This window comes from Salvelinus alpinus, chromosome 1 (genome assembly GCF_045679555.1).
Source record: "Salvelinus alpinus chromosome 1, SLU_Salpinus.1, whole genome shotgun sequence".
In the NCBI taxonomy this organism is placed as follows: domain Eukaryota; kingdom Metazoa; phylum Chordata; class Actinopteri; order Salmoniformes; family Salmonidae; genus Salvelinus; species Salvelinus alpinus.
In genome coordinates this window covers 88,157,795-88,176,737 of record NC_092086.1, presented here as the reverse complement: position 1 = coordinate 88,176,737, position 18,943 = coordinate 88,157,795, and the positions used below count along the sequence as shown (strand labels likewise).

The window sequence follows — 18,943 nt, the reverse complement described above, 5'->3', positions numbered from 1 at the left end:
CCAGTTTGTTAGCTAGTTGTGTAGATGGCTGCGTTCGTGCAGATCTCTCACCTCTCACCCTCTCTCACCCTTGAATTACAGTGCCTTCCACATTTTGTTGTGTTACAGCCTGAATTCAGAATGTATTAAAAAAAAATCTACCCCATAATGAGAAAGTGAAAACATGTATTTAGACATTTTTGCAAATGTATTGTAAATGAAATACAGAAATATGTAATTTACACACCACTGAATCAATAATTTGTAGAAGCACCTTTGGCAGTGATTACAGCTGTGAGTTTTTCTGGGTAAGTCTCTAAGAGCTTTCCACACCTGGATTGTGCAACAGTTGCATATTATTGTTTTCAAAATTCTTCAAGCTCTGTCAAATGAGTTGTTGATCATTGCTAGACAACCATTTTCAGGTCTTGACAAAGATTTTCAAGCAGATTTAAGTCAAAACTGTAACTCAGCCACTAAGAAACATTCAACTCATCTCCCAGTGTCTGGTGGAAAGCAGACTGAACCAGGTTTTCCTATAGGATTTTATCTGTGCTTAAATCCTAGAGGAAAAAGTTAATTTTTTATTCTGAAAAACCCCAGTCCTTAACAATTACGAGCATACCCATAACATGATGTAGCCACCACTATGCTTGAACTCAGTAATGTAACTTAGGAATTTGTAGCATTGGATTTGCCCCAAAAACACGGTATTCATGGCAAAAAGTGAACTGCTTTGCCAAAAAATGTTGTGCCTTGTTTGCAAACAGGATGCATGTTTTGGAATATTTGTATTCTGTACAGGCTTCCTTTTTTTTCTCTGTCAATTTGATTAATATTGTGGAGTAACTACAGTGTTGTTGAGCCATCCTCAGTTTTCTCCCATCACACCCATTAAACTCTGTGACTGTTTTAAAGTTACCATTGGCCTTATGGTGAAATCCCTGAGCGGTTTCCTTCCTCTCCAGCAACTGAGTTAGGAAGGATGCCTGTAGCAGCATACCACCCAGCATCCCACTGCTGGCTTGCCTTGGAAGCTACTGTAAGCAGGGTTGGTCCTGGTTGGTCCCTGGATGGGAGACCAGATGCTGCTGGAAGTGGTGTTGGAGGCACTCTTTCCTCTGGTCTAAAAAATAATATCCCAGGGCAGTGATTGTGGACATTGCACTGTGTTGGGTGCTGTCTTTCGGATGGGACATTAAACAGGATTCCTGACTCTCTGTGGTCACTAAAGATTCCATGGCACTTATTTTAAGAGTAGGGGTGCTAACCCTGGTGTCCTGTTGAAATTCACTGCTCGACTGAGGGACCTAATTGTATGTGTGAGGTACAGAGATGAGGTAGTTGTTCAAAAATCATGTTAAACACTATTATTGCACACAGAGTGAGTCCATGCAATTTATTGTATGACTTGTTAAGCACATGTTTTACTCCTGAACTTATTTAGTCTTGCCATAACAAAGGGGTTGAATACTTATTGATTCAAGACATTTCAGCTTTTAATTGTTTATTAATTTGGAAAAACATAATTCCACTGACATTATGGGGTATTGTGTGTAGGCCAGTGACAAAAAATCAAAATTTAATCAATATTAAATTCAGGCTGTAAAACAACAAAATGTGGAATGGTGTCAAGGGGTGTGAATACTGTACTTTCTGAAGGCAATGTAGCTAGCTAGCTAGCATAATAAACTGTCAGCTGGTTGAGATTACTTAGGTAACACTTTATTTGGAAAGACCATCTGTAGATCAGTAACATTTCACTATCTACTAACCCTAGCTCTAACACTAACCTTAACCCTTATTCTAACCCTAAACTTAACCCTTACCCTAGCCCTAACACAAACCTTAACACTTACCATAACCCTTAATCTAAACGTAACCCTAAACATAACCTAGGCAAGATTTTTTTGTTAATGAGTCCGATGCGAAGGATATACTGCTTTCTCGGGAATGGGCGCATATCCCTGTCATTTGTGTGAAGAAAAGACAGAGAAAAGGGTCCGGAGGTCGGCCTTCTGAGAATTCGTAGGCGAGTGAGTAAACCTCCACTACCGTCTGTTCTATTGGCCAACGTGCAATCATTGGAAAACAAAATGGATGATATACGATCAACACTATCCTTCCAATGGGACATTAAAAACTGTAAGATCTTATGTTTCACCGAGTCGTGGCTGAACGACGACACAGATAATATAGAGCTGGCGGGTTTCCCCATGCATCGGCAGGACAGAGACGCTACGTCTGGTAAGACGAGGGGAGGGGGTGTGTGTCTATTTGTCAATAACAGCTGGTGCACAATGTCTAATATTAAAGAAGTCTCGAGGTATTACTCGCCTGAGATAGAGTACCTTAGGATGAGCTGTAGACCACACTATCTACCAAGAAAGTTCTCCAATATTATTCGTAGCCGTCTTTTTACCACCACAAACCGATGCTGGCAGTAATCCGGGCCACTTATAAGAAATCCCTATGCCCTCAGACGAACAGGCAAAGCATCAATACAGGATTGATATTGAATCCTACTACACCAGCTCTGACGCTCGTCGGATGTGGCAGGGCTTGAAAACTATTACGGACTACAAAGAGACACCCAGCTGTGAGCTGCCCAGTGACGCGAGCCTACCAGATGAGCTAAATGCCTTTTATGCTCGCTTCAAGGCAAGCAACACTGAAGCATGCATGAGAGCACCAGCTGTTCCGGACAACTGTGTGATCACGATCTCCGTAGCCGATGTGAGCAAGACCATTAAACAGGCCAACATTCACAAACCTGCGGGGCCAGACGGATTACCAGGACGTGTACACAAAGCATGCACGGACCAACTGGCAAGTGTCTTCACTGACATTTTCAACCTCTCCATGACCGATTCTGTATTACTTGCATGTTTCAAGCAGACCACCATAGTCCCTGTGCTCAAGGGAGCGAAGGTAACCTGCCAAAATTATTACCGCCCCGTAACACTCACGTCGGTAGCCATGAAGTGCTTTGAAAGTCTGGTCATGGCTCACATCAACAGCATCATCCCAGATACCCTAGACCCACTCCAATTCGCATACCGCCCCAACAGATCCACAGATGACGCAATTTCAATCGCACACCACACTGCCCTTTCCCACCTGGACAAAAGGAACACCTATGTGAGAATGCTATTCATTGACTACAGCTCAGCGTTCAACAACATAGTGCCCACAAAGCTCATCAATAAGCTAAGGATCCTGGACTTCCTGACAGGCCCCAAGGTGGTAAGAGTAGTCTGCCACACTGATCCTCAACACTGGGGCCCCTCAACGGTGCGTGCTTAGTCCCTTCCTGTACTCCCTGTTCACCCACGACTGCGTGGCCAAACACGACTCCAACACAATCATTAAGTTTGCTGATGACACAACGGTGGTAGGCCTGATTACCGACAACGATGAGACAGCCTATAAGGAGGAGGTCAGAGACCTGGCAGTGTGGGGCCAGGACAACAACATCTCTCTCAATATGAGCAAGACAAAGGAGTTGATCATGGACTACAGGAAAAGGCGGGCTGAACAGGCCCCCATTAACATCAATGGGGCTGTAGTGGAGCGGGTCGAGTTTTAAGTTCCTTGGTGTCCACATCACCAACTAACTATCATGGTCCAAACACACCAAGACAGTTGTGAAGAGGACACGACAATACCTTTTCCCCCTCAGGAGACTGAAAAGATTTGGCATGGGTCCCCAGATCCTCAAAAAGTTATACAGCTGCACCATCGAGAGCATCCTGACCGGTTGCATCACCGCCTGGTATGGCAACTGATCAGCATTTGACCGTGAAGAGCAGCAGAGGGTAGTGCGTATGGCCCAGTACATCACTGGAACCAAGCTTTTGGGGTCCCAAACATTTGTGTTTTGAAAATTCCTAACCACTTGTAAAGTATATTTGCATATAATTCAAACAGACATACAGTTGAAGTCGGAAGTTTACATACACTTAGGTTGGAGTCATTAAAACTAGTTTTTCAACCACTCCACAAATTCTTGTCAGCAAACTATAGTTTTGGCAAGTCGGTTAGGACATCTACTTTGTGCATGACACAAGTCATTTTTCCAATAATTGTTTACAGACAGATTATTTCACTTATAATTCACTGTATCACAATTCCAGTGGGTCAGAAGTTTACATACACTAAGTTGACTGTGATTTTAAACATCTTGGAAAATTCCAGAAAATGATGTCATGGCTTTAGAAGCCTCTGAAAGGTGAATTGACATAATTTGAGTCAGTTGGAGGTGTACCTGTGGATGTATTTCAAGGCCTACCTTCAAACTCAGTGCCTCTTTGTTCTACTTCCACCGCCGACAGAGATGGCCGCCTCGCTTCGCGTTCTTAGGAAACAATGCAGTATTTAGTTTTTTATGTATTATTTCTTACACTGTTCAATTTTAAGTCTTATTACGTACAGCCGGGAGGAACTATTGGATATAAGACCAACGTCAACTTACCAACATCATGACCAGGAATACGACTTTCCCGAAGCGGATCCTCTGTTTGGTCCACCACCAAGGGCAATGGATCGGATCCCAGCAGGCGACCCAAAACAACGGTGCCGCAGAAGGGGCAGACGGAGCAGTATTCTGGTCAGGCTCCGTAGACGGGCACAACGCCACCGCTCCCGAGTATACTACTAGCCAATGTCCAGTCTCTTGACAACAAGGTAGACGAAATCCGAGCAAGGGTTGCCTTCCAGAGAGACATCAGAGATTGTAACATTCTCTTGTTCACGGAAACATGGCTCACCCGGGATACGTTATCAGAGTCGATACAGCCACCTGGTTTCTTCACGCATCGCGCCGACAGAAACAAACATCTCTCTGGTAAGAAGAAGGGTGGGGGTGTATGCCTTATGATTAATGAGTCGTGGTGTGATCATTACAACATACAGGAACTCAAGTCATTTTGTTCACCTGACCTAGAATTCCTTACAATCAAATGCCAACCGCATTATCTACCAAGAGAATTCTCTTCGATTATAATCACAGTCGTGTATATCCTCCCCAAGCAGACACCTCGACGGCTCTGAAAGAACTTCATTGGACTCTATGTAAACTGGAAACCACATATCCTGAGGCTGCATTTATTGTAGCTGGGGATTTTAACAAGGCTAATCTGAAAACAAGGCTCCCTAAACTATCAGCATATCGAATGCGCGACCCAGGCTGGAAAAATTCTGGATCATTGTTACTCTAACTTCTGCAACGCATACAAAGCCCTCCCTCGCCCTCCTTTTGGCAAATCTGACCACGACTCCATTTTGTTGCTCCCAGCCTATAGACAGAAACTAATAAAGGAAACGCCCGTGCTCAGGTCTGTTCAACGCTGGTCCGACCAATCTGATTCCACGCTTCAAGATTGCTTCGATCACGTGGACTGGGATATGTTCCGGCTAGTGTCGAACAACGACATTGATGTATACGCTGATTCAGTGAGCGAGTTTATTAGCAAGTGCATCGGTGATGTTGTACCCACGGCGACAATGTAAACCTTCCCCAACCAGAAAGCGTGGATTGATGGCAGCATTCGTGCAAAACTAAAAGCGCGAACCACTGCTTTTAATCAGGGCAAGGCGACCGGAAACATGACCGAATACAAACAGTGTAGCTATTCCTTCCGCAAGGCAATCAAACAAGCTAAGCGTCAGTATAGAGACAAAGTAGAGTCGCAATTCAACGGCTCAGACACAAGAGGTATGTGGCAGGGTCTACAGTCAATCACGGACTACAAAAAGAAAACCAGCCCCGTCGTCGACCCCGATATCTTGCTCCCAGACAAACTTCTTTACTCGCTTTGAGGACAATACAGTGCCACTGACACGGCCCGCTACCAAAACCTGCCGGCTCTCCTTCACCGCAGCCAACATGAGTAAAACATTTAAACGTGTTAACCCTCGCAGGGCTGCCGGCCCAGGCGGCATCCCTAGCCGCATCCTCAGAGCATGTGCAGACCAGCTGGCTGGTGTGTTTATGGACATATTCAATCAATCCCTAAACCAGCCTGCTGTTCCCACGTGCTTCAAGAGGGCCACCATTGTTCCTGTTCCCAAGAAAGCCAAGGTAACTGAGCTAAATGACTATCACTCTGTAGCACTCACTTACGTCATCATGAAGTGCTTTGAGAGACTAGTCAAGGATCATATCACCTCCACCCTACCTGACAGCCTAGACCCACTCCAATTTGCTTAGCGCCCCAATAGGTCCACAGACGACGCAATCACAATCACACTGCACACTGAACACTGCCCTAACCCATCTGGACAAGAGGAATATCTATGTAATAATTCTGTTAATCAACTACAGCTCAGCATTTAACACCATAGTACCCTCCAAACTCGTAATTAAGCTCGAGACCCTGGGTCTCGACCCCGCCCTGTGCAACTGGGTCCTGGACTTTCTGACGGGACGCCCCCAGGTGGTGAGGGTAGGGAACAGCATCTCCACCCCGCTGATCCTCAACACTGGGGCCCCACAAGGTTGCGTTCTCAGCCCTCTCCTGTACTCCCTGTTCACCCATGACTGCGTGGCCATGCATGCCTCCAACTCAATCATCAAGTTTGCAGACGACACTACAGTGGTAGGCGCAACAGCGCCTCTTCAACCTCAGGAGGCTGAAGAAATTTGGCTTGTCAACAAAAACACTCACAAACTTTTACAGATGCACAATCGAGAGCATCCTGCCGGGCTGTATCACCGCCTGGCACGGCAACTGCTCCACCCACAACCGTAAGGCTCTCCAGAGGGTAGTGAGGTCTGCACAACGCATCACCGGGGGCAAACTACCTGCCCTCCAGGACACCTACACCACCTGATGTCACAGGAAGGCCAAAAAGATAATCAAGAACAACAACCACCCGAGCCACTGCCTGTTCATCCAGAAGGCGAGGTCAGTACATACTGACTCAAATCTCTAGCCACTTTAATAATATAAATTTTGATGTAATAAATGTACCACTAGTCACTTTAAACAATGCCACTTTTTATAATGTTTACATACCCTACATTACTCATCTCATATGTATATACTGTACTCTATACCATCTACTGCAACTTGCCTATGCCGTTCGGCCATCGCTCAACCATATATTTATATGTACATATTCTTATTCATTCCTTTACACTTGTGTGTAAAAGGTAGTTGTTGTGAAATTGTTAAATTACTTGTTAGATATTACTGCATGGTCGGAATTAGAAGCACAAGCTCCACTCGCATTAACATCTGCTAACCATGTGTATGTGAACAATAACATTTGATTTGATTTGATTTGACATCATGGGATAATCAAAAGAAATCAACCAAGACCTCAGAAAAAAAATTGTAGACCTCCACAAGTCTTGTTCATCCTTGGGAGCAATTTCCAATGCCTGAAGGTACCACGTTGATCTGTACAAACAATAGCACACACGTATAAACACCATGGGACCACACAGCCGTCATACCGCTCAGGAAGGAGAGACATTCTGTCTCCTAGAGATGAACGTACTTTGTTGCGAAAAGTGCAAATCAAACCCAGAACAACAGCAAAGGACCTTGTGAAGATGCTGGAGAAAAAGGGTACATAAGTATCTATATCCACGGTAAAACTAGTCCTATATCGACATAACCTGAAAGGCCGCTCAGCAAGGAAGAAGCCACTGCTCCAAAACCACCATAAAAAGCCAGACTACAGTTTGCAACTGCACATGGGGACAAAGATCATACTTTTTGGAGAAATGTCCTCTGGTCTGATGAAACAAAAATAGAACTGTTTGGGCATAATGACCATCGTTATGTTTGGAGGTAAAAGGGGGAGGCTTGCAAGCCGAAGAACACCATCCCAAACGTGAAGCACGGGGGTGGCAGCATCATGTGGGGGTGCTTTGCTGCAGGAGGGGCTGGTGCACTTCACAAAATAGATGGCATCATGAGGTAGGAAAATTAAGTAGATATATTGAAGCAACATTACAAGACATCAGTCAGGAAGTTAAATCTTGGTTGCAAATGGGTCTTCCAAATGGACAATGACCCCAAGCATACTTCCAAAGTTGTGGCAAAATGGCATCAGGACAACAAAGTCAAGGTGTTGGAGTGGCCATCACAAAGCCCTGACCTCAATCCTATAGAAAATGTGTGGGCACAACTGAAAAAGCGTGTGCGAGCAAGGAGGTCTATAAACCTGCCACCAGCTCTGTCAGGATGAATGGGCCAAAATTCACCCAACTTATTGTGGGAAGCTTGTGGAAGGCTACCTGAAACGTTTGACCCAAGTTAAACAATTTAAAGGCATTCTACCAAATACTAATTGAGAGTTTGTAATCTTCTGACCCACTAGGAATGTGATGAAAGAAATAAAAGCTGAAATAAATCATAATCTTTACTATTATTCTGACATTTCACATTCTTAAAATAAAGTGGTGATCCTAACTGACCTAAGACAGGGAATGTTTACTCGGATTAAATGTCAGGAATTGTGAAAAACTGAGTTGAAATGTATTTGGCTAAGGTGTATGTAAACTTCCGACTTCAACTGTATGTACCCCACCAGACATGCCATTATGGGTTTCTTCACTGTACCCAAACCAGAAAAAGATTTAATGCGTCACTCAGTTATGTACAGAGCCATGTCTTCGACCACTAGAGTTTACTTGGGAAAAAAGCTAATTTAGCTTTAAAAAACAGACAAAAAGCATCTCTCCTCTTCCTAAAGATCTAATTTAACTGTACTGCACATAACAATAATACTTTTTCATATTTTATTACATTCTATGTGGACTCCAGGAAGAGTAGCTGCTGTATTTCCAGTAGCTAATGGGCATCCTAATAATCTAAACTAAACTGCATAAGGAACATTGGGGCTAGTTGTGGTCATATAGCTAGCTAGTCATGTGATGCACAGAATGGCAGCTTGCTAGCTCAATACATTTGGTTCTCAAAATCAGAGGCATCATGCCAATAGGGGGAACAGGGGAACATGCCCCCTCAGATTAGTCATGTTAATATATATATATATATATATATATATTCAAAAATAATTGGTTGTTGTTTCTCTGTAGCCACCTAGCAATTTTTGAACTTGACTTTAGCTAGCCTAGATAGGTTTCCAGTCTCTCAACCTCATAATTAGCTACAAAGAAGCCATTTCAGGCTATCAATCAAGTTTGAGTAGTTAGCTTGTCTAATGTTTGGTTGACTTTAGAAAAGCAAGCTGAATAAGATTCACATTCCTTTCAATATTTTACCCTGATTTTAGCATAGATGCAGAGGTTAGCTAGATTCTTTAAAAAAAAATCACCAGTCAGAAGGATTAAGACAGCTCAAGACATATGCTTAGATATGTAGAACAAATAAACATATTTTTGTCGTAGAATGAAGCATAATGATTATGGCTCTAGATAGTTGGAAATAAACAGTTTCAGGTGTTTGAAAAATGCTTTATTCTCCAACTATCCGACGGGGCACCTCCGAACCATCTTCACATAATTTGTGCCCCCTCTGATTTTTGGGATGCATGACGCCCCTGATCAATATAACATATTTGAACAATGTAAAATAAAAGTAACTGATAGTGGAGATGTGGCTGACGGAAGTGAGAGGAAAGAGATCCGCAGCCACGTGCTCAGCCATCTACAGAGTCAGTGTTCACAACTTGCTAACAGGCTTGCTGCTAAATCCCTGTGCTGACGCATAAACAGCTACAGTAACTCTCGCCATTCCACCCAGTTGTTTTGTGCCCCGATAGAAGCGCAAAACAATCAATAATATATTTTAAAAGGGATCATTACTTATTTATTCACGTTTGAAGTGTCAATTTCAATCAGGCACTGACGTTATCCACCTAAGAAACACCGATAACCTAGTAACAGAATTGAAGCAGAAGCGCAAGCAATTAATTGACCAGTGAAAATTCTCAAACTGTGAGCTTTTTCACGCTTTTTTCACAATCAGGGTCAATCAGAAGTGTGAAAATAATCACAATAATAAGATTTTTCACATGGCATCTGACATTGGTAGCATTGTTCACTTGAAATTCTAAAGTTTGTCAAGGATCTGCAGATCTTTACACGAATGAGGGTAATTCAAATGTACAAAAGTTCTCAAAATGTAAAAAAAAAAGAAACTTTTATTGGGATGATGGTCATTGAAACTGTTGTTTTTATTTTCTGTCCTATTTTATCAAATCCTTTTGTTTACTCACATGGAGGCCATGCACTGCCAACACTTGTCTTTAGTTGTCATGGTGATTGTTCTAATGCATCCCCCCACAGATGTTCAGTCATCCCTGCTTATACTAGTATTTGATCTTTGAGCACATGGTTTGACCTGCCATGTTATGTACTGTAAACACACACAACACCTCCCTATGGAGGAGTGCAATTAACATTTTATGGGTAATGTGACCTTCTTTGAAAGAGGTGTGTCAGGCGCTCCTCGTCCTGATGAGAACTTCACAATTAGAAGTAAAAGAGTAAAAAAAGAGTAAACATACTAAGAAGAACGTAAAGCTTTTTTTATTTAATACAATAGATTAGCTCTTTGAAATTAGATGGTTTTAATACTTCAATGAATGGATGAAATTTGAAAGTAAAAGTAAAACTTGAAGAGAACCAACATAAAATCAAATAAAAAATAGAATCAAGTAACCGGGGGAGGAAAATCCTGTTCTAAGAGAAAGAGGTCACATTTGTTTATTTTCCTGCCCTAACCTGTTTCCCCAATGGGGCCTTAGCTTTTGAAGATGTACCTCTTGTGAAGTCTGGAGCCTTAACCCCCAAAGGTCATAACCTCTGAACCTCCTCTCAGCCTGACCGCCCTCTGTCTCTTGGCAGCCCAGGATCAAGTGTTGCTCCGCAGCTGTGAGCCGGGCCCCCCTCCGCTTCACAATCCCATTCTTCAAAGGGCCTCCGTAAATATAACAACTGGCAGCATGATTTCAGTTCTTTCTTTTAATCACACCTGATAGCCTTTTGACCTTTTGACTTTCTCTGCTCCCCAGACCTCTCTGTGGGTGAACATAAATGTTTTGGTAATTATTACATGTCATAAATGAGTAATTATCTTGATGTGTGGAATGGCGCTTTAAGATGATTTCCGTGGTTCTAGTGATAGTTACAATTCAATAGGTTAATATAGAATGGACTGAAAATATGATGGTCTATTAGAGCTAATGGATAACTGCTCTGTTTACTAAGACACTGTTTACTGTGTCAAGGAAACCAGTCTCAAAGACGCACAGGGTTCACATTTATTCATTTTTTTTTAAATCATTTTTTTCACCAAAGAAAACAAGTGAAAGACAAAAATACAGACAAAAAATAAAAAAATAAAACGGTGTGCAGGTGAGGTTGGATGCCCAAGGTCTTATATGAAAACCAAACCACAAAAAAACGATATACAGTACATAAGTACACAAATTTAATTGATCAGTAATCACGAAAAAATATATGTTTGGTTTAAATGTGTGTATGCCCTAAATTATTGACAAGGTAAAAAAATAACGCATTTTGTATAGCCTGCATATTGATGGTCAAGTGAATAAATGTAAACAGAGTGAGTGAAATATTAATGATCCCTAAGAGCGTCTCTCTGCAGTCAGAGCTTCAGTGCAGCAGGCTGCCTGCCTGTCCATTTGAGGGATCTTGGCTGACAATGAAAGAGCATGGCTGACATCTGCAATGTCAGACAAGCACAAGGGTAAATGTTTTACAAACTGGCTGGGGAGAGCTAGTGGTGTCAATCTCCTGTCTGTCTTCCTCCCAGGAAGGTACTCACATATAATCCTTTCCCCCACTCTCCTTAAACAAAACCTTTTACTAATATTTATGCTCTTCGAGGCGAGTATACAGTATTCCTACAAAATGCCTAAAGATTTTTGGGGTTATCCGCAATTACCTAGGCCAAATTTCACACTGAGCAGTAAAGTTCAACATTGGCTAGAATTGAAACTGCACAGTTCTCGATTGTGACTATGTCTCCATTATCCAAATCAAACAATTTTATAAAACAACAATGATTCAAATTGATTTGACCAATTTAACCCAATTTTCAATTCTCAAAGCACATTTTTTTAAGGAAACAGTTTGATTGTGATTGTCTGTGCAGTTCCACCACACATGATGACACTGTGTCCATGAACTTTCCAAGTAAACATTTCTCAAAAACCCCAGTCGAATGAGAAAGAGCAGTTCAGTGTCAGCTGGTCTTGCTGAGACCAGATTGAGATGTAAACTTTGTGCCAGTGGAGTCCAAGGGCCATTTAGGGGAAAAATGCAACATTTAACTCTGTTGTTGACTGGTTTCTGACCTGCAGTTCCATGGGTTGAGGGGAGGGACAGAGGCTCAACATTACTTACAGCATCTGGCATTCAGAGGTGATTTTGAGACATCTCCAACTCACATAGCTTGCATATTTATGTTATTATGCTTTGAACTGTGAAAGATGTGCAGTCAGAGACGACACAAACTCTGTGTGGGACATGAGGGGATAGAGGAAAACATTTGCTATACGTGACTCAAAAAACAATGTTCAGTACAGTACAAAGAAAGTGCCTGGACAATTGACAGGTAAAAACATAAAGAACACATTAAAGAATACATTCATGAAAAACATGAATACAACTGAAGAACAATTGTAGTTTGTTGCATGAAGTGGGGGTAAGTGAACTTGGCCTCAACAAATCGTCAAAATCTGGTACTATCAAGTTTGGATGGATTTTACAGGACATAGCCCTCTGCTGGATGCCCTTTTTCCAAACCCAACTGGCTTTAACTAGTCCAATCAGTTGTCATAAAATCAATACTCACCTTGCTCTTAGATTTCAATAAATGCAGAGAGGGGAAAGGGAACGTCAACTGTGAAGCGATCTTTCTAGCCAGGTAAGCTCTGTCATTTCGGTCAGTCCTACTACCAGCTAAAAAATTGTATGAAAAAAGAATTATGTCAATTAAAATATGCAGGGATTACAATAAATTCAAGGTGTGCTTACACCTTACACTATTTGTATCTCTGTTACACAGTAATTGCAAATCCGCCAGACTGTCTTCTGGTATGTGAATGTTTCAGTGTGTCCAGCCTATCATTTTTGTGTTTTGAACAAAAAAGTGTTTGTTTTCTTGGCAACAATTTAAGTGAAACCAGCTATAGTCAGCCTAAAACATGGAAACCTTGGAATACCATGAACTTGTTCAGGTATATATTTTCCCTCACTAGCATACTGTGCTCTTATTTAACAGATTTCTGCCACTGTATCTGATGTTAAATGTCTGAATCATATTTATTTGATCTACTATAATCCTCCTCACTGTAGAGATACTATGGCTCTCGCCTGGAGATACATGGTAATCTAAAGACCAGTGCATCATGCATGTCACCATCCACCCCAATACCCCAGAGCACTTTTGATGCACTTCGACTAGTCCACCCCTCGGTCTGCAAAAAGTATGCTAAGTCTCTCTGGTTTATAACCCCATATTGTTATATTGTTATGTTCCTAATAATAAACATGTTGTAACTGATAACAGGCAAAATCAATAACATCTAATTCACTGTTTGTCTATGTGAAAAGCATCAATACTATATTTGCATTGCACCAGCATTGGTCACTCTCAGTAACAATGCACCTTCAATGCATCAGTATCTACTATCATGGGTGCTACTGTGCTGCTCTGCAGATACTCTGGTTGTGGGCTGGTTGTTCCTGAGAAGCTACAGGGCTGTAAGGTGCTGGATCTGGGCAGTGGCTCTGGCAGAGACTGCTTCATTCTCAGTAAACTAGTGGGCCAGAGCGGTCATGTCATCGGCATTGACATGACAGCAGAACTGGTAGGCTTACAGTGCCGCACAATATATTTTGTGGGAATTCCCTATCTAATATCTTATCACAAATAAAACTGGATCACAAGTGATTTTCATACTATGTATCCTTTACCCAGATCCTGGCATCACGCAAATATGTCCAGTACCACCAGGAGAAGTATGGCTACGAGAAGCCCAACACCATATTTGTGCAGGGTTACATAGAGAAACTGAATGAGACGGGAATACAGAGTGGTTCGCTGGATGTTCTGGTGTGAGTAAAGCTGTGCCTTCCTTCAACACCCTTAGGCTTGCTTTCTGCTGGGGATCTATTCGAGTGTCTTACTGATGAAAATCCCACACAACACATTTCCAATGACAATCCCTCCTCTCCATCTCCTTTGAGCTAATAGTCTGTTAAAGGAAAATGCCTTATCTATTTACCATTTATTCACTGACTGGCTCACAGATTGATTTATCAATTTGTTCCCTGATTGGTGACCTGATCGGTTCCCAGATACCCTGACTAACTGATGTCTCTGCCGTCTTCCTACCTGTCTGTCTGTCTGTCTGTAGGTCAAACTGTGCCATGTGTCTGTGTCCTGACAAGAAGCCGGTTCTCAGGGAGGCTTTCAGAGTGCTCAAGGTAACCTTCACACTCTCTGGTGGTCAGCCAATACCTCAGCAGCATGCTGCATGCCTCACATAAATATATAAAATATTGATTAAGTAGCAATGCTGAAAATTGGAAACAAGACTATGTGATTTTCAAACTACTTGATTTACAAAGTGGCATCATTTTCATGAATCATTTGCTTTTCCTAATTTATCTTTGTCGGTATGTGAACCTATCGTTATGCAACACGCAGTGTGAAATCAGATACTCTATTGCCATCTGCTGGAGAAAGAATGAACTTTTGCTTATGAGGTTATGGTTTGATTTACCTTCACCTACAACATTGTAAAACATTTATTTTTGTAAAGATTAGCACCAAAATAAATGACCAAAATAAAACAATAAAACTATTCCCTCATAATATATCACATGAACTTCATACAATAATATAGTATTTTGATTGTCTCTTGAGCCTTCTTGTCAGAACTCTGATAAGTTTTGTAGATTGTAAAATGTTTAATTAATGTCAAATCCTATGTATTTACAGGAGGGTGGGGAACTTTACTTTAGTGACATATATTCCAGCAAGGCTGTTCCGGAACATTTGAAACAAGACCCAGTTCTGTGGGGTAAGAATGCTTGATTTGTGACAGCTGACAGAGTTAAATGTTGAATGTATGCTATCTGACAGGAATAATGATGTTGAGCCAATGCGAGACCCAATAACACACTGTTCTAGATACATTAAAATATCAACAACATAGCAGTGGAGGGGGGTTTGAGTTGGTTGGGAATTGTTAATCTAATGTCATGTTTTCTGTGTTGTGACAGGTGAAGGCTTGAGTGGTGCCCTCTACTGGCGAGACCTGATCTCTCTAGTGCACGAGGTGGGCTTTAGTACTCCATACCTTCTCACTGCAAGCCACATCATAGTCCACAATAGTGAGCTACAGAAGAAAGCAAGTAAGATGGCACATTAATGTCTGCCTCTCAATGATCTCATGAATAGGATAACGAGATGAAGGTAGACTTCAATGTCTAGCAAGGTGCAACGGTTCCGTTCTCTGTTACCATCTCTCTTGAGCATTATTCTGAAACATGATTACATTTACATTTACATTTAAGTCATTTAGCAGACGCTCTTATCCAGAGCGACGTGAGAACAAAGGAATATATTGTTTAATTTCAACCACTCCCTTTACCAACTATCAGATCAAAACATCTGTTTCTTTGTTTTTTTGTTCCCCACAGGTGGCATCACACACACCTCTGCAACTTATCGCCTCTTCAAGTTGCCCAAAAATAGAAAGCAGAGCGACGCAGTTGTGGCTTACAAAGGAACGGTCCCTGACCATCCCGACCTACTCAAGTTTGACATATATCATTGTTTTGAGGTGTGTCCAAGTAATTTGTCACCAAACTTATTCCCCTATTAAAAAGCTGGCAAGTATTCCTCTTCTCCCTTTCTGGACCTGCGTTTTGCCTCTGAAGAGCTGTGTTTTGTGTTTCTGCTTGATCCCTACAGACAGACATAGAGGTAACCGTGGATGCAGAAATGGCAGCCGTGCTTCAGCATTCCCGATTCTCCTCTGACTTCTCCATCCAAAACTCAGACAAACCTGCACCAAGCCCTAAATGTGCCCCTCAGGTAAACCCCATACTATATTTCCTCTAGGCTATCCAGGAACCATCATGCATTTGTATATTTTTCCACCATACATATAGACCATAACAATATGTGCTACATTACATAAAGAGAAAGAAAGACAAATTCTAGTCAGCAATTCTTATCAATGTAATTAATAAATCCTCATAAGTTGATCCTATGGTCTTGTATCTGGCAGGGCTACATGTTCTCTGTTATGTAGAAGTACAGCACTTTCAGCCCCTTCATCCCACTCAGGTCACAGCATCACTCTGAGCAGGAGGAGGAGGCTTACCACACAGCTCAGCCCACTCAGTGTCTCAAAAGCCCTACTGCCGAATAGATAGCTATATGCAGTAGTCTGCAAGCACCAGTAGCTAATTCTCTTTCTCTCTCCTCTCTCTCCTCTCCTTTGTGATGTGCTTTTCAGAGCTGTCACCTTAGTAACCCATTCCTACTTGCTGATAACCTCAAACTTCATTCAAAGCCCTCCACCAAGATTGGGAACATTGGAGAACCAGTGGAAAAGTATGACACTACCAACTGGGATATACTACTTTCTTCATGAAAATTAATATAATAAACATGTTACATGATTTTGTTAACTACATTTTTTTTGTGATTTGCAAATATATTTAATGTGGGCTCTGTTTAATTGTTAATACATTGCTATTAGAAATGGGCTGAGTTGGTCCCTAACCTTACGCCACACATTTAAGGCATTAAAGTGTAATCTAGAAAATACACACATTGTATCAAGGCTGTCTTTCTCTCTTTAGGAAAAATAAAGTTATTATATTATATAACACACATTATTACCCTTATTCATAGTCATTGGTAATCACACAAGACACAAATATGTTCAAACCTTTAATAGTGAAGCTGACATGTTATTAAACAAAATCCAAACCGTTGGTTTTAAATGATTGGTTTCGTATTGGAAGAAATGAAAAGGGAACGTATGCAAGAATACAGAACTGAAAGTTGTTCATTACGTAATTCTAAAACTAGATCAGTGACGTAAATGCAGTCCAACAAGGCAGTACTAATCGAAAACAGAAATGCGATCGCTTACCAGCTGCATTTATTTTTCCTCCATGGCTGCATTTCCCATGGCGCCCGCTATTGTGTTGGTTAACTGGGGGACATATTAACTGTTATTTTATTTCACTTGGATATAACTAGGTTGTTTTTTTTAACCTTTATTGAAATTATTTTCGTTTCATTCTCAACCGGCCATGACCGTGGAGCAGAATGTCCTCCAACAGCATTCTCAGAAGGTAGGTACATCGTAGTGGCAATGTTTTCCTTCTCCGCCTGGTTGCTAGCTAGCAAAACTGCCAGAGAAAGTTAGCTTGTCGTTTGTTCCCAAGTGTGGCGTCAGATCCTTGGGATATTTACTCAATCGATGGTACAGTCCCTGAAAGTATTTACAAACAACATGCATCGTTAAATAATCCCATTGCCTTGTCAAAGAAATCATGAGGGCAGATAGGTATCCAACTACAGTAGCTAATTAGGTATCTAGACCTAGCTACAGTGTCAGCAAGTTAGCTAGCGCGTTATCTTGCTAACGTTATTGCTAGCCCCGCTAACATAAGTTTACCAACAGTGACACGCCTATGAGGGCAACAGCTAACGTCAGCTAGCTGGGTAACTAGCTAATGTCGTCAATTCAGCATTACAAGCTGGTCGTTACTGGGTGGCCAAATGTTAGCTATCTCAAGTTCAGACAATCTTTGCCCTGTGATCATTTGTCGTCAGATGCTAGCAGCTACCGTCAAATGTAGCTCTAGTGTTAGCTAGCTAGTCAGCTAAGGAGTTAGAAGTAATTTACAGTTATTGACTGTTGAGGGGTTATAATAGCAAGTCACTATTGCGTTCAACATACAAGCAAGACACTTGACCCAGGCTGTGTGCGTGGTCTGGTTTGCTAACGTTACTGTAATTACTGTTGGGATATGTTTGTTTACGTGCAGTGACTGCCAGGCAGCCAGGAGTGACAACGATGAGTGACTGCAACTACATTACTGCTTGCTGGGTGTGCTGGGTGTGGGTTGGTGGGTGTGGGTTGCTGGGTGTGGGTTGGTTAGTTTGACAGGTTACGTTAGAGAACATATATTTGATAAATACGTATCTAGTACAACTATGCAGATATGCATAATTGATTGTGTTTTGATTGTAAGATGGAAAAACATTGGTCACATTCCACCTTATCTCTTATTTGGATTTGGAAGAGGAGGTGCAACAACATGACTTCTTCATTTTAGTTCATTATTAGAGGGCAGAATGAGCAATAGGTTGTTAACCAACATTAACTATATGAAGCAAATTATCTAGCCTAGTACTAGTGAGCTGGCTGCTGACAGCATAGCCCTCACACCATAGCAGCTGGTTACGTAACTCAACTCTTTTTAGGTAAGGGAGCTAGCTACCTACCAGCAGTATTACACTGTCATGGGATTTGTCTGAGGGTGTTACCATCCCTCAGATTACCATCCAGCACCACATCCTTTGATCAGTGTTGATGGTGACATGATTTGGCAACATGTTTAGACTCTACTCTCTATTGACTTAGTTCAGAACAGCAGGAGGTTTATCATCATCATGTTATTGGACTATATACGGCTATTTATATTGCTGCCCTGTGAAGTTGCAATACACCTAGGTAGTGACACACAGTTAGCATTCAAAACACAAGTATATTGCCTTCATGCCTGGTTGCATGTAGGCTTAAATTCACCCACATTGGATATGGGATAAGATTAGTGTACCTGAAACATTATTTTGTTGAAATAAATGTTACCTCTGCGAAATTAAGCAAATTGATTGCAAACAAATGAACAATTATTTAAATCTATTGCATTCATATAATCTTCAGTAATAATAGTACCTAATCAATTAGCTTA

The 18,943-nt window shown here is 41.6% G+C and overlaps 2 protein-coding genes across 10 annotated transcripts in view; both read left to right on the top strand.

Moving 5' to 3' along the window:
* Positions 1–12,782: 12,782 nt before the first annotated feature.
* LOC139532819 (arsenite methyltransferase-like) lies at positions 12,783–16,849 on the top strand. Of its 2 annotated transcripts, XM_071330914.1 has the most exons (11): positions 12,786–12,854; positions 13,108–13,167; positions 13,286–13,416; positions 13,650–13,800; positions 13,911–14,047; positions 14,350–14,419; positions 14,937–15,018; positions 15,221–15,352; positions 15,641–15,783; positions 15,915–16,037; positions 16,465–16,849. In XM_071330914.1, exons 2-11 carry the CDS (start codon positions 13,135–13,137, stop codon positions 16,600–16,602), a joined length of 1,140 nt encoding a protein of 379 aa, XP_071187015.1. In that variant the 5' UTR covers positions 12,786–12,854; positions 13,108–13,134; the 3' UTR covers positions 16,603–16,849. The 2 variants fall into 2 exon arrangements, with proteins under 2 accessions (XP_071187024.1, XP_071187015.1); XM_071330923.1 differs by lacking the exon at positions 13,108–13,167 and having other exon boundaries at positions 12,783–12,854.
* Positions 16,850–17,092: 243 nt separating this feature from the next.
* LOC139532788 (ubiquitin carboxyl-terminal hydrolase 25-like) overlaps positions 17,093–18,943 on the top strand; it is a 41,667-nt gene continuing 39,816 nt past the window's right edge. For 3 of the 8 annotated variants that reach the window (XM_071330866.1, XM_071330857.1, XM_071330840.1), the window contains exon 1: positions 17,094–17,314. In XM_071330866.1, the coding sequence (XP_071186967.1) occupies positions 17,273–17,314 (42 nt within the window). In that variant the 5' untranslated portion in view covers positions 17,094–17,272. Of the gene's footprint in view, positions 17,315–18,943 lie in introns of all 8 variants that reach the window. The other 5 variants (XM_071330902.1, XM_071330874.1, XM_071330893.1 and 2 more) reach the window with 3 other exon arrangements.

Excerpts from the sequence above, each read along its gene's own strand:
- LOC139532819 (XM_071330914.1), top strand. The coding sequence starts at position 13,135 with ATGGAAACCTTGGAATACCATGAACTTGTTCAG. Across the intron at positions 13,168-13,285 it reads AATACCATGAACTTGTTCAG|AGATACTATGGCTCTCGCCT; the intron begins GTATATATTTTC and ends TCCTCACTGTAG. Across the intron at positions 16,038-16,464 it reads GCCCTAAATGTGCCCCTCAG|AGCTGTCACCTTAGTAACCC; the intron begins GTAAACCCCATA and ends TGTGCTTTTCAG.